General features: G+C 47.0%; 1 protein-coding gene across 2 annotated transcripts; it reads left to right on the plus strand.

The window, feature by feature from the left end:
* Positions 1-9,507: 9,507 nt before the first annotated feature.
* LOC123098499 (neurogenic locus notch homolog protein 1) lies at positions 9,508-11,772 on the plus strand. 2 transcript variants are annotated; one of them, XM_044520499.1, is made up of 6 exons: positions 9,508-9,792; positions 9,891-10,037; positions 10,858-10,941; positions 11,056-11,184; positions 11,266-11,382; positions 11,477-11,772. In XM_044520499.1, exons 1-6 carry the CDS (start codon positions 9,675-9,677, stop codon positions 11,545-11,547), a joined length of 666 nt encoding a protein of 221 aa, XP_044376434.1. In that variant the 5' UTR covers positions 9,508-9,674; the 3' UTR covers positions 11,548-11,772. The 2 variants fall into 2 exon arrangements, with proteins under 2 accessions (XP_044376434.1, XP_044376435.1); XM_044520500.1 differs by lacking the exon at positions 10,858-10,941.
* Positions 11,773-15,029: the final 3,257 nt, after the last annotated feature.

Consider the following 15,029-nt stretch of genomic DNA (forward strand, 5'->3'; position numbering starts at 1 on the left):
ATATGTTGAAGTCAAACCACGCAAACTAGTAGCCTAACTTAACTTGATTTATATTTTGGACTATAAATTGATTCGTCTATTTTTTTTAGATATTCGATTTTTTGTTACATATTCAGTAGGCCCTTAAATGTAAGAAATGTTGTAGTATTCAGATGATTAATATACACAATTAGTGTGTGGGCAGGTGTAACAGTCCGAGACCGACGCTCCAGACGCCTTCCATGTTTTTGTTGTAGCCGCTCTAATTATGTTTGTTGTCATCATGTGCATTGCATCCGTGTGTTTTCATAAAACTCGTAGTTGTTCGTAGTTGCCGCTTCTCGCTTTGTCTCCGTTGACCTTTTGTCAGGCCCCCTTGTCTTTGTCGACCTCTCTGAGAACCTTCGCGTGCGCGTCCGAAAACTTACCCGAACCCGACCCGCTCAGTCATCACCGTTGGATTCGGATCATCCACCAAACATCTTCGGTTTCTCATTTGGAATCCCTAGCCTATTTTCTTAACCGTCCAATCTAAATCGGAGGGTCCGATTAAGCCTTAACCAAAATCCACTTGCTATATAAACAGTCTAACCCTAGACCTAGGTTGTCCATCCATCACCTCACCGGCCGCCGCCACTCCCTCCCTCGGGATCCTCCCGATCCACCCGCTTGCCCAACCGGACGCCTCCACACACCGGTTCTCCCGCAGCTCTGTCCGAGCCGATGCCCCAGGCACTCGATCCGGATGGGATCGAGGCAGCCGCCGTCTTGCCTCCACTCCGACAGCACGCCGGCCGACCACCGTTGCGACCAGGCCAGTCCCGTCGCTCTGTGCCTTCCTTTTCTCCCGTGCTTCTCCCTCGTCTCACCTCTCCGTCTCTCTCATCCCGTTCAAGCAGGAGCGCCGCCGCCCTCGACCCGTCTCCTTCCAGCCGGCAACGAGCAGTAGCTCGCCGGAGTTGAGCTCCACCGGGTCCCCCTCCCTCTGGCCGTTTCTGGCGCTCGCGTCACCGTCACCCACCCGTCGCCGGAGTTCCTCGCCGGCTCGCGCGCCAACCTGCAAGAACCAAGACGTCGGCCACCAGGGGCTCAAGACGCCGCTGTTCAGATTTGCCTCGAGCCTCCTCTGCTTCACGCCTCCCCTCGCCGTAGTCCGTGGCCTCCGCCGCCCAAGATCCGCCTGCCGGCCTCCGCAAGTCCCTCGCCGCAGCCGTCTCCCAACGCCACCATCGAGCAGCAGCAGCTCGGGCAGAGGAGATCGATGCCTCTGCCTCGCTCGTGCGTTGACCTGCGGGTCAGCCCGTCCTCGAGCGCGGTTGCCAGCCGGTCGTCCTTGACCGCGTCGTGCCCAACGCGAGCAGGCCCAGTCCCCCGATCTGCAAGCCAGTGCCGGCCTGCGAGACCTCTCCGACAGCCGGGCTGAGGCCCAATGTGAGCTGCCTTTCAGCCCAGTTCCTTAAGTTTCAGCCCGAGTAGTTTTTTTCACTGTCTAGCGTTTTTGTCTTTATCCAGGGAATTACAATTGTAAAGAAAACCCCTCAATGTTCATGCATATAATAACTTTTTACCCATGCATCGGAATTTAAAAAATTATATATGTAAAATTCTTAGAGTTTCATCTAGTTTAATAATTTCCAACTTTCATTCATGTTAAAAATGTTTAAATGTGATGTTTGAATTAATTTGCATAAATGACTTGCTAAAAATGATTTATTTCATAACTAAATAACCGTAGCTCCGATTAAATAAACTTTATATGTAAATGGTCTAGAAAAAATACATAGATTAACATTGTGCACTTACTTTGCATGTTTAACAACTTCAAATTGTGTATAGGGCAAAACATTACCAAATTCGAAATATGCATATGGGGATTTTCTGAAATTGTTATTTGTTATTTTTGGCCTCATTTAAACTTGCATAAATAGTTAGTTTACTTATGCTTCACCTCTTGCCATGTTAACCAACATTTAATCTTGTCTTGTTCATAAACGAGAGCGAACCAAATAAATGAATGTGGTGTTTCGTCAATATGCAACTGCATATTGAGCTCCACTTAATTTGTAGTATTATTTGTTGCACTTTGCCATGTCGTGCCTCATTAAAATGGACATGCATCATACTTGATTGTGCATCATGTCATGTTTATGCTTGTGTGTTTATCATGTTGTTTGCTTCTTTTCGGTTGTGCTTCTTCTTGATAGTTCCGGTTACGTTGCGATTGTGAGGATCCGTTTGACTATGTGGACTCGTCTACTTCATGGATTCGGTCTTCTTCCGAGCGGGATTTCAAGCAAGATGATCTTTACCCTGGAGATCACTACTATCTTTACCTTGCTAGTTGTCTCGATGCTATTGTTATGTCGCGCTCCCTACCACTTGTTTATCAAGCCTCCCAAATTGCCATGATATGCCTCCAACCTTTTCCATCATCCTAGCAAACCGTTGATTGGCTATATTACCGCTTTGCTCAGCCTCTCTTATAGCGTTGCTAGTTGCAGGTGCAGTGCAAGTTGTTCCATATTGGGACATGTAAAGCATGGGATGTCACAATATCTCTTATTTAATTAATGCATCAATACACTTGGTAAAGGGTGGAAGGCTCGGCCTTTTGCTTGGTGTTTTGTTCCATTCTTGCCGCCTTAGTTTCCGTCATACCGGTGTTATGTTCCTTGATTTTGCGTTCCTAACACGGTCGGGGTTTATGGGCCCCCCTTGATTCTTCGCTTAAAGTAAAGCTTTCCCATGGAGATCCAACTTTGGTTTTACCATTTGCCTAATAATAACTGAAACTTGCATAGGGACTGGCTAGCACCTGAGGATTCTTAATTAATAACTTGACATGAGTGTTGGTACACCTACCTAGCAGTCGGCGATGTCGCCTCGGGGCAACTCGAGGTCTTTTGGCTATCGTCCACTTTGCATATACGGATGAGTCCGTAGATAGAGAGCAAGCGGCTCTGGGCACGGATCTGACTCACTGGGAGATCTCCTTGGGATAGTTTTCCTTTCTTCGAAGAACTTGTGAACCGGGATTCTGAGCTTGAACGGGCTGTTCCGGAATGGAGGATTTTCCTCCGCAGATCGTGAGAGTTTGTGATGGACTAAATTGGGACACCCCTGCAGGGTTAAATCTTTTCGGAAGCCGTGCCCGCGGTTATGTGGCAGATGAGAAATTTATAATATCCGGTTGTAGAGAACTTGAAACCGGATTCGAAATAAAATACACCAACCACGTGTGTAATCGTGACCGTCTCTTTCCGAAGGAGTTCAAGAAGAGAACACAGTGGGGTTATGTTTGACTAGTAAGTACTTCAGCATCACTTCTTGATCATTACTAGTTTGCGACCGTGATGCGTAGTTTCTCTTCTTATTCTTGTACTTGTAAGTTAGCCACCATACAATGCTTAGCGCTTGCTGCAACCTCGCCACTTATCCATTCCATACCCATTAAGCTTTGCTAGTCTTAATACCCATGGTAATGGGATTGCTGAGTCCTCATGGCTCGCAGATTACTACAACAACAGGTGCAGTTACAGGTAATGCGATGATCTGACATGAGAGTGATGCTTGATTGCTTTTGGAGTTCTTCTTCTTCAATCAAGGGATAAGTTTCGGGTCGGGAGCCTGGGATTAGCAGGGTGGATGTCGTTCTTCTTTTTCATTTGATTTCATCCATAGTCGAATCCTGCTCTTTTGTATGATGATTGTTATGTATTGATGTATTCATGTTGTAGCTTGTGGCGAGTGTAAGCATGTATCTGGTATTCTCATCTATTTAGTACATGGTATGTGAAAGGATCGAGAAGAGGTGTCTAGAGGGGGAGTGATTAGACCCTCAACAAGCAAAAGTGTCAGTTTTTAAATTCTTCAAGTTGAGGTGGAGTTTCAGCACAAGTTTAAGCATTCACAATACATTTTAAGCCAGCATGGCAGGAGTATATGAGCAGCGGAAAGTAAAGCATGCAAATTGCAAGAAAGTAAGGGGATGGGATTGGAGTGTGCAAACGCAATTGGAGACACGAAGATTTTTGGCGTGGTTTTGATAGGTGGCGCTATTGTACATCCACGTTGGTGGAGACTTCAACCCATAAAGGGTAACGGTTGCGCGAGTCCACGAAGGGCTCCACCCACGAAGGGTCCACGAAGAAGCAGCCTTGTCTATCCCACCATGGCCATCGCCCACGAAGGACTTCCCTCACTTGGGTAAATCTTCACGAAGTAGGTGATCTCCTTGCCCTTACAAACTCCTTGGTTCAACTTCACAATCTTGGCGGATGCTCCCAAGTGACACCTAACCAATCTAGGAGACACCACTCTTCAAAAGGTAATAAATGGTGTGTTAATGATGAACTCCTTGCTCTTGTGCTTCAAATGATAGTCTCCCCAACACTCAACTCTCTCTCACAGATTTGGCTATGGTGGAAAGATGATTTGAGTGGAAAGCAACTTGGGGAAGGCTAGAGATCAAGATTCTTGTGGTAGGATTGGAATGTCTTGGTCTCAACACATGAGTAGGTGGTTCTCTCTCAGAAAATGTATGCTGGAAGTGTAGGCATGTTCTGATGACTCTCTCACAAATGGAGAAGGGGTGGAGGGGTATATATAGCCTCCACACAAAATCTAACCATTACACACATTTGAGCCAACTCGGTCAGACCGAATAGGTAAACTCGGTGAGACCGATTTAGTTCAAAATGTGAATGTTAGGATTTTCGGTGGGACCGACATGATCAACTCGGTGGGACCGATGTGCCAGGGTTAGGGTAAAACCTCATCTCGGTTTGACAGATTACGTGAACTCGGTGAGACCGATTTCAGTAATAAGCTAACAGATAGTTGGTCAGGAAAACTCGATGGGGCCGACTGCCTATTTCGGTGAGACCGAAATAGTTGGAACAGGCAACAGAGAGTTTGCAAGCCCATCTCGGTGAGACTGAGATCCCATCGGTGAGACCGAACTGATTAGGGTTTCTGGCAGTGGCTATGTCAAGTGAACTCGGTGGCGCCAGATGAATCAAATCGGTGGGGCCGAGTTTGACTTTAGGTTTAGGACAAATTAGGATTAGAGAAAGGGGTTGAGGGCTTTGGAGCATATCACTAAGCACTTTGAGCAAGTAGACCATTAAGCAATACCTCATCCCCTTTTAATAGTATTGGCTTTTCTTATGGACTCAATGTGATCTTGGATCACTAAAATAGAAATGAAGAGTCTTGAGTTTTTGTCAATCTTTGTCCTTAGCATCTTGAGGAGGTTCCACATCCTCTTGTCCATGACACACCTTTGTTGAACTCTCTGAAATATACTAGATGAAAATGTTAGTCCAACAAAAGATATGTTGACATTAATTACCAAAATCACCCAGGGAGCACTTGTGCTTTCAGTATGTTGTAATGATATCCACCTTGCTAAGCGCTCGAAATGAGGTTGTGTCCCGATCATGAATTCATCACGTGATTGGGATAGAATCGCATCTTGGGTGCCAGAGCAGGAACCTTCAGCTCACATGCCCGGGCTTGTCACCTTGTTTGTCCGACTAGGAGAAGTTTAAAGCTCAAACCATGTGGTAAAAGTTGAAAGCTACCTCCAATCGCCTGAGAAGCTCAAAGTTCAAATGTATTGCCACTCCGCTTGTCTATCGCGTGTGGGGCAAGCAATGAACATGTGATACAGATATACAATGCACTTTAATTGGGCCTAATTTCCTTTTGAGATGGAGTTTTGTCTATTGTTCCTACCATTATGGACCGTTCCTTCTTTGTGTTTTCCAGGTTTCCGTGTGCAATGCTGGGAACTGAGCCGTGGGCTACATTGAATTGCAATGTGTGTGTGTTTAGTGATAGTATTCATTCATGTACTCCCTCTATTTCTTTTTAGTCCGCAAATAAGATATGTTGAAATCAAACCACGTAAAGTTTGAAAAAAATTATATTAAAAAAATATCGGCATCAACAATACTGAAGTTTGGATTGTGACTATGTTTGCCTTATATTGCCACATTATTTTTGCCACACTTGACTAACTTGAGTTGCTCAAATTGTTAGCCACACTTTGGCTTGCCTAAGGGAATCTTGCCACACTTTTTGTGTCTATGACATGTAGGGTTCACTGCTCATAAAAAAAATTCTTGCCTAAGGTGTGGCTAGAACCAAACACCAACTAACTTAGTCAAACTTGCCTAAGGTGAGGTGTGGTAAAGTGTGGCAAAATATGGCTAGAAACCAAACAGCCCCATAGTATGAAAAATAATTTCATGATGGATCTAATGATATTAATTTCTTATTGTCTATGTTGCTATTTTTTTATAAAGTTGGACAAATTTTATGAAGCTTGACTCTAGACAAATTTTATATGCAAACTTGAAATAAATGGAGGGAGTACCTGTATGAGCAAAAAAGCTAACCCTACGTTCCTACGGGGTCCTTCCAACTAACTACATTGTCCTTTGAATTTCAAGGGATGAGCCGGTTATCCCATCCGACGCCCAATGATAGTGTTTCGTGTTAGATTAATCCATAAAACCAACGTAAATGCTTCATACATGTAGCTTTACTCCTGTATGAGGGCCCTTGGATTTAGTGAGGGCCTGTGCCACCGCACCTATTGCACATGCTGAGGACCGGCTCTGGGCGGAGGGGAGGAGGGGGGCGAGTAGCGCGCGGCGGTGGAGGTGGAGGGGTGGAGGGAGGCGAGAGGTGATAGCCGTGGAGGGGGATTGAATTTGGCCAGGAGGGCGGGGGATTTGGGGAGGATTTCCGTTATACTCGGCGCTTGCTTCCGTTGTGGGCGAGACAGCTGAAACAACGGTCAGCCGCCAGCGCGCGCACTAGATCGGCCTTGTTAGACTCGATGGAGGTGCGGTGCGGTGCGGCACTGTGAAATCCCGCCACGCCGAGGGCTCGTGGGGCTGCCCACGTCGACGGACGACGCCGCGCCGGTTTTGCCGTGTCGGTCCACGGGAGGAGCTCGAACTCGACCGCGCCGGTGGCCCGGCTCGCCGCATACTTTTACGAGAGTGCTTCCAGATGTTTCACGGGCGGGTGCTGCTGTCCGTGTACATCTGGACCTGGCTTTGGTTGCCTGGACTGGAGTACTGACTAGACGCGCACGCCGCACGTAGACGGTGCAGGGTCGCTGGTCGATTCGATCGACTGTTCCGGCTGGAAACGCACTCGGTAACACACAGTAGAAACCCCGATTTTGATGCTCTCAGCCTCGTCTCGCACCCGAATCCTGGGCTCAGGGTGGCTCAAGGTCGCCGCCGTGCACCTGACCCAGGGCCGTGCGCCGATCTCCGTCGCCGCCAATGAGATGTCCAAGCGCGCTAGGACAACTCCAACACATGTCGTTGCCGTAAAAACAAACATGTGTTTCAAGAAAGTTCCAACGGATCCCAAAACGTGGATACATTTACAGGATCCTATGAACTTGACCACAACTTCCCTTTGGTGTAGGAAAAGTTTTGCTTTCCGTAAACTTTTGGTGGTAAAGGGGGTGTTTGGTTCAGGGACTTTTTAGTCCCAGAGACTAGAAAAAGTCCCTAAAAAGTCCCTAGGAACCAAACGGGAGGGACTTTTTCTACAGGGACTAGAAAAAGACTCTACTAGAGAGTCTTTTTTTGATTAGTCCCTGGGATTAGAAAAAGTCCTAGGACTTCTGAACCAAACACCCCCAAAATAACCTCCTGAAACATCACCGCGCAGCCACTGCCCGCCGGAACACCGCCATGCCGTTGACGCGTCGTCGGCCCCACCATAATGCAGCTACACTGCCACTGCCTACCATGCTAATGTGTTGTGGCGCCACAACCGGGCTGTCACGCATCACCACACCGCTTGTCACCTGCAGCAACCGCACTGTCTTGTCGGAGGCCGTCACACGTGTCACTGAATGGCAGGCCCTGGCCATTATCTAGTTTTATTTAAATAAAAATAAAATAAAAACCATATTTTAGAGGAAGAAGTTTACAAGATATGACAAAAGTGCTATCAGGAAATTTTTCCTAAAATTTACAGCATGCTTTCTAAGAAAATTGTTGGAGTTGCTTTAAGACCCCACGCTTGCCTCTCGGGCCCGGCAACCGCCTCGCTAGCGAGGAGGCGGACGCATCACCGCCCGTCACCCATCGAGTCCTTCTCACCGCGTCCAGCTTCGGCATCAACACATGCATAGGGGTTACCTGGTCGCGCTTTCATGAAAAAAAAAACTTTTACTCCGCTTTTTACAGATAAAGAATGAAACACAAGTACATGGCCCTGGCAATCACGCTTCCTCTTCCGGCGAGGTCTCTCGAGGCCGCCCCTTGGTTGTTGAGTCGTACATCTCCACCATAGCTTGCGATGCTACCATGTGTTGTGTCTGCAGCCGCCGAGGAAGAGGAGGGTGGAAGCAAAACGATGTGTGAAGGCACATGTCGACGATGTTGTGCGCTGTGAGGAACGGGCAGGGGCACATCAGAGCTCTGTGAAGGCACAAAGACGTCTTGTGCAGACAAGGTCGATCTCGAGTCCCCGACGAGGATGGAGAATAACGGCTACGACGGGGATATGATTTGGGCAGTTGAGGAGGTAGGGGAAGCCTCTGAGATCGCCGTGCCGGAGTGCAAGACAAAGAGAACAACAGAGGGGGTGTTTTCTACGGTATTACAAAGTTTGCGCGATTAACATTCTGGTTTTTAGGGGTGAGTGGGTGATGCGGCCGAAATGTGATACATCTGGGGGTTAGGGCATCTCCAACGACGTTTCCCAAGTCAGACTCACTATCAGTTCGCGGACACGTCGTAAGACATGATGGATACGTAAGTTGCCATCCAACCATGTCCATTAAAATGTATGCACCTATTTTTTTTCTCTTGGTGGTCATTTGTGAAGAACTCGATCTGCATCGACTTTGCATATTTCTCTTGCGAAGCTCGCCATCAAAGTCGGAGCCATCTCATGCTGGTGTGTGTGTTTGACTATTGGTATGTGTCACTGTCAGGATCCATGTAGTTCGTGAATAACGCTTTTGTTGATGGTGCTCTACAGTAAATTGAATTTGGAGTGAGACGACAACACTTGTATGCACTCTCGACGGGTGTTTTTCTTTCAGTAACGTCGGGACATCCTCATCGATAGCCAGGTCGGCCAAAGTGTTCTATGCTGTCAATGTGGACGAGTTGGTCCGTTTTTCGCTAATTAAATAAACAATTTATTGTCTTCTTAGTTGAGAATAGTAAAACAGCATCCGCCCTCTCACGAATTGAGTGTTCCTAGCCGTGCGATTTCACATGATGGACATTCCTAACCGTTGGATCTTCGTTTGAACTGGGCTAAATACTCCCATAACATTTTTGAATATAACAAAACTATTTCCATATCCATCGAGCTTTAGTCACTAATTTTGACAATAGTTTGTGAAAAACAGAAGACAATAGATTTGAAAAGCATCCGGGAGCGCCATCTGGAACGGAACCCACCTTGACTTTGCTTGGCTCCTCGCTGCCAAGTCAATCTTGGAAGCCCCCATAAAACCTCCTCATCTCCCTACCAACTAACTGTGCACATCCATCCGCCTCTTTAAGCTCCATCATAACAACCGCCCACACACACACGGGAGCCCAGAGACCGGAAACACCAAGGGGCAGCAGCAAAGCAGTACTAGTGGGCGGTACTTGCGGCTGCAGCAGAGTCGAGAGAGAAACCAAGAACCCAAGATGAGACGACTCGCCGGCGGCGCCGCGCTGGTGCTCCTCCTCCTCCTGGCCATCACCGCCAGACCTGCCGCCGCCGACTTCTTCTCCCCTCTCAGCCCCCTCCTCGCCCCCGTCATGGGTAAGTCTCCCCGAGCGCTTCTCCCAACGCCGCCGGCGATGTTAATTACGAGCTTGGCCGGGGTTCCTGACTTGGGGTTGTGTGGCCGAGGCGAGCAGGGTCGCTATGCAAGGCGGTGGCCTGCGGGAAGGGGAACTGCACGGTGACGACGGGGCTGCCGGGGTACAGGTGCGACTGCGAGCCCGGGTGGAAGCAGATGCACGTCGGCGACAGCCTCAGGTTCCTGCCCTGCGTCATCCCCAACTGTAAGTGCGCGCTCCTTCTTGCGTACCTCCCTTCTCTTCCTTCATCAATGGGCAGGCAGGCCAGCCCAGATATGCCGGAATTGTTTGTTGTACCGGTGACGGTGCGTAACTGCATACCACCTACGTCTTGGGATGCCTAATCTGTCAGCAACTTTTCTGTAGTCGTGTGCACACCTGCAGTTTGGTCATCGGATACTGCTTCTACCTTCAGAGAACGAGTAATTCTGACCCAGAATTAGCTTCTGAATAGACATATCAGTGTTTCGTTCTAAGATTGATTTTCAGGAAAGTGGAATAGTTTAGCAATCTGAACTGCACCAGAACTCTGGATGGTTTATATGCATCTCGAATACATGGTGATGTGGACTTGCAGAGTCACGAAGTCCATTTTGTACTCCAAAAGGATGTCCACTTTTCAGTCTGAATAAAGTCGACTTTAGGCACTGAAAGTCCACATGTACATAAATCTCATTGGTCCACCCAAACGCGTAGCAATCACAGTTTCTCAGTTCTGTTTGCTGTCTCTATTGTTGACACAGGCATGGGTCTTAAATTTTTAACATGCATCTCTGTCAGTCAGAATAGGGATAAGTTACTTTTAAATGCTTCCGCCTTCGTGTCATCTTCAGATTTTCTTTTCAATCAAAAGTCCCCTCTTCAGAGTTCTTGTGTTTCAGTATGTTTCTTCCTACACCTGAAGGAACACTTGTGTATACTAATCCAATGCACAGAAATTAATCAATATTATCTGAGCGGAAAATAACACAGAGTTGCTTATATCTAACTATCCCACATAACCAACAAAAGCATATCCCTGCAGGTACAATTGATCACACATGTTCTAACGACACTTCAGCCCCAACACCCGCGCCTTCACCCAAAAATGTCTCCGTCTCGGCAAACCGTAACTGCTGGACCTTACCACTTGTTTTCCCATTTGTACATTTTGTGATCATGTTGTTTTCATGTAATCTGTAGTCATGTTGATTAATCTCTATGTGTACAATCCTATTTACAGCTTGTGACTTAGCTTACTGTGGTTCCGGGGGCACATGCAAGAACGCCACGGGGCTCAGCTACCACTGCGAGTGCAAGGAGGGCTTCAGCAATGTTCTGAACATGACCACAATGCCTTGTTTTCAAGACTGTAAGATCATATGGACACAAGAAACTTCCCCTGTGTACAGCAAAACCACGCATCTCACATCTAACTCCTGCCATCATTCAGGTTCTTACGGAGCGGATTGCGCAGCCATCGGGATCGTACCATCCACAAACTCCAATTCTACAGCACCACCAGCTGGCTCTGCAAGTGTTACAAACAATTGCCATGCACCTGTTCCAGGTATAAAAGGCTTCCTTCAGATATGTCTCGACATCTGAATCGGTTGTGCATACAGGTTAATTTACTGTCATTGCCTTTGTTACATCATTTGCAGGATCTGTTTTGCGGCAAATTCTACCTCCTCTGCTGATATTGGCCTCACTGGCCATGGGTCAGGCGACATGAACAGAGGATGGTTTATACCACGGTACAACACTAGAGGGAGTATTTGTTCACGGACAGGGTAGAGCTTTTAGCCCGTTAGAGATGTACTTTGTTGGGTGTATGTCGCTGCTGCAGTATTTTTTTGCACTTGTTGATTCTTCTACGGTGTGAGAATTGATGTAGTGTGAAAATGGAATAAACTGTCTCTGTGAATAATTCTATGATATTAAATAAACCGATTGTCTATTTGATCGTTGGTTGGCTTAAACTTTTCATGTTCTTATTTCTGATGTCGATTTCCTCAATGGCAGAATCCTACGCTCTATAAATAGAACACATCAAAAAGAAGTTTGATATTTTTATCATAAAAAAGCTACATAGTACTTCTTTTAGATTATTATTTTTAGGGAAAACACCTGAGCTTTATTAAGGAGGTCAGGTAGCAGATACAAATCCCGGGGGCTCCAGTAGCAAAACATGGCGGCCTAGACATAAAACTAGAGATATTCTAGCAGTTTATGGCCATTTACATTGTACACCCTTGTTTCATGTTTAAAGGAAACATCTCGTAGAACCTCCAGCTTGCGCGCGACTCCAGGGTGTGCAAGGAAACATCTCGTAGAACCTACATTGTACACCGTTGGTTAAGATCATGGGTTCCTCTCCTCTGCTTCCTTCATACCGTAGATACTTCTGACAACCCCCATAGAATCAGAGGCTATAACAGCCTTGTACAGATTTAGGTCCTGCATCAAGCACAGCCCTTCGAAGCACGCCATTGCCTCAACACGAACTGGATCGTAAACAGTCTCCATAACCAATGCCGAAGCCCCCAGGTAGGTACCATACCATTATCAGCACGAAAAATAGCTGCAGCCGAGCACCTGTTGATCTCATATGACAATGTAGCATCAACATTACCTTTCGCAGCACCCTTTGGAGGACGGATCCAACGCTGCCTCTCCTGCTGACCTCTCTGTTCTGCTGAATCGATCAAGCCCAGCTCATGCAAAAATTGCATGTTTCAAAGGGCTTTGATAAACATCTTCATGTATGATATCTCGTCTTGCCTTCCAGATTGCCCACGGGGTAGTAATCATCTTCACATAATCTGTACTGGATAGGAAATCATCCATCTTGAACACCGAGCTTCTAGCATTTGGCTCACCGCAGCTCCTCGGTTTATCATAGAGTTCTTCATCGACTAATACCCTAACACATCAATCCATTCTGCACTCTCGTAATGAATGTCTCCACAAATCCTCGCTCCAGCCACAAATGCTGCAAAACACTAGTCGGTGCCATGTTCCTGTGGTGAGCAACATCTGCAGTGGGTAAGCTTTGGCGCGCAAGCCTCCAAGCAAAAACTTTTAATGTAGCCGGTATTGAATGCTTCTACATTCTTGTCCATGATCTTTCATTATTATTTTTCAACTCAGGCCCACATGCTCGCCCATCTAGTATTTTTTTTTGAGAATTCTAGTACTCCCTCCGTAAACTAATATAAGAGCATTTAGATCACTATTTTAGTAATCTAAACACTTTTATATTAGTTTACAGAGGGAGTACTTCTTTTAGAGATTATTACAATCCGCAGTACTAGTACTGGGCTGGAAAAATGTAAGAACAAGTAACAAGCTATGAAGTGCTTTTTTTTAACAAGCTATGAAGTGCTTGGTTGCCCTCACCACCCACCACCATTCCTTATTGTGGGCCTTCATAGCTGCCTGGTCAATTGGTACTTGGGCCACGAATGAGTTCACCAGTGAAATGTCAGTTGCGAAAAACAAAATCGGTAAGTGGGTTGGCCTGTGTGGCTTGTGTCCACCTGTTAACATTATACATGAATGACACCCCTCATTTCTCTAAAGAAAAAAGAAATATGTTGTCTTGATTCTATTCTCACTCTGATTTTGTTTTGTTTATTCATGAGTGGAAGTTTTGGCTAAGATAAATGTCGAATGTGGTTCGCTTGGAAAATGGATAAAGTGGGACGCGGTAATTGCTAGGTGCGTGCAAACTTTCGTGAGCAAATGTCATGCACCCAAAGCCTGGGCTGCCGGCGATATTCAGCAATCAGCACGCCAAGGCCATGGGCTGGATCAACTGCTAGTGAAAACACTCTGCCACACCAAGCATAATATCATCTCGCGTGGTTACCTTACCTGCGCCTAATCCGCCACAGCTTAGCGACACGATGAGCATCTGACAGGGCCGCCATGATCTGCAGATTCAGAGATTCTGACTGTGTGACCGCCCAAACGCTAGCCAGCGAGACAGAGTTGCTCGCTTCCATCGCACGCACACACGCACGTACAAGGCCTCAGACCTGGCGAATCTTTGCGTCTGCGTGCAGGCGAAACGCTTGCTCGTCTCTGCTGTTGTTTTGATCTGATTCAGTCATACAGTTACGCTTGCTGCGTTGCTCATCTGTTCCGCGTGGAGGCGAGCGAAACCACCACTAGCAAGCGACCGCGCTCCCGAGGACACTATTGGTAAACACAGTGCTGAAGCCAAGCTTTCGCAGCGGGGGGAGCAGGTGGCACCCTGCAACGACGTCGATGGGGACGACACTCTTTGCGTTTCTGACGACGAAAAACTGCACACAGAAACGGAGCCGTGCTCCAATCATCTCTATATATATTTTAGAGAGAAACTGGAGAAGCACAAAGATCTCACAAGAGGAGAACAGATGTTCCTGCTTCTCAACAGCATTTTATTTATTTATTTATAATAATGGAAGAAATCTACCAGCATCCTCCTATATGATGCAAACAGCCCAGCAACACATCTTTCAGTAAGCTAGTTCCAGATAAGAATCCGGTGAAATTCGGGCAGCCAGATCCGTGCGTGAGAGAGACAGCCGACAGCTGAGCTGAGCTTATTAGCAGTGCTCCCATCAAATCAAGTCATGGAATTACTATTAGTTGAAGACATGTAGGAACCGTAAAAGAATGAATTCGAGGATGCCCGGGGCCGGATCACCTTTTATTGGGACTCATGTGCTGCCACCATCCCTGGCCGGCTCCATGGGCTTTAAAAAATGTTCAGGGACATGGCTCGGTCTCCATCACTGACAGGAGTTAGTACGCCGGCCCCCGGAAATTTTCACACGGGAGAAACAGCTCCAAGAAAATCACCCATCCCCAGCCAGCTCGCCCAGCTCGGCTCAGCTCAGAGACACTGTAGGAAAGGGACGAGGTTCATGTCAAATTCCCAGGCCTACCCCCCTCTCCCGAGGAAAGAGACGAGGTTTTGACGGAATGACCAAAAGGCGGAGCGATAGAGAGGAAAGCCACCATGTCTGCCCCCTCTCGCCCGGCCTGCAGCCTCATCGTGCGTGCCTGAATGAATGGCGCAGAGCGCTGCCAATATAATTCAGAGATGATTGAGCTACAGCCATGCACATAGATAGGCCTGCGTGTGAGCTGAGCCTATACATAGCTAAGTATTGCGTGCAAACAAATGGCGGGTAGCCTCCGATAATTCATAAACAAACATGT

This window comes from Triticum aestivum, chromosome 4D, assembly GCF_018294505.1.
Source record: "Triticum aestivum cultivar Chinese Spring chromosome 4D, IWGSC CS RefSeq v2.1, whole genome shotgun sequence".
NCBI classification, from domain to species: Eukaryota; Viridiplantae; Streptophyta; class Magnoliopsida; order Poales; family Poaceae; genus Triticum; species Triticum aestivum.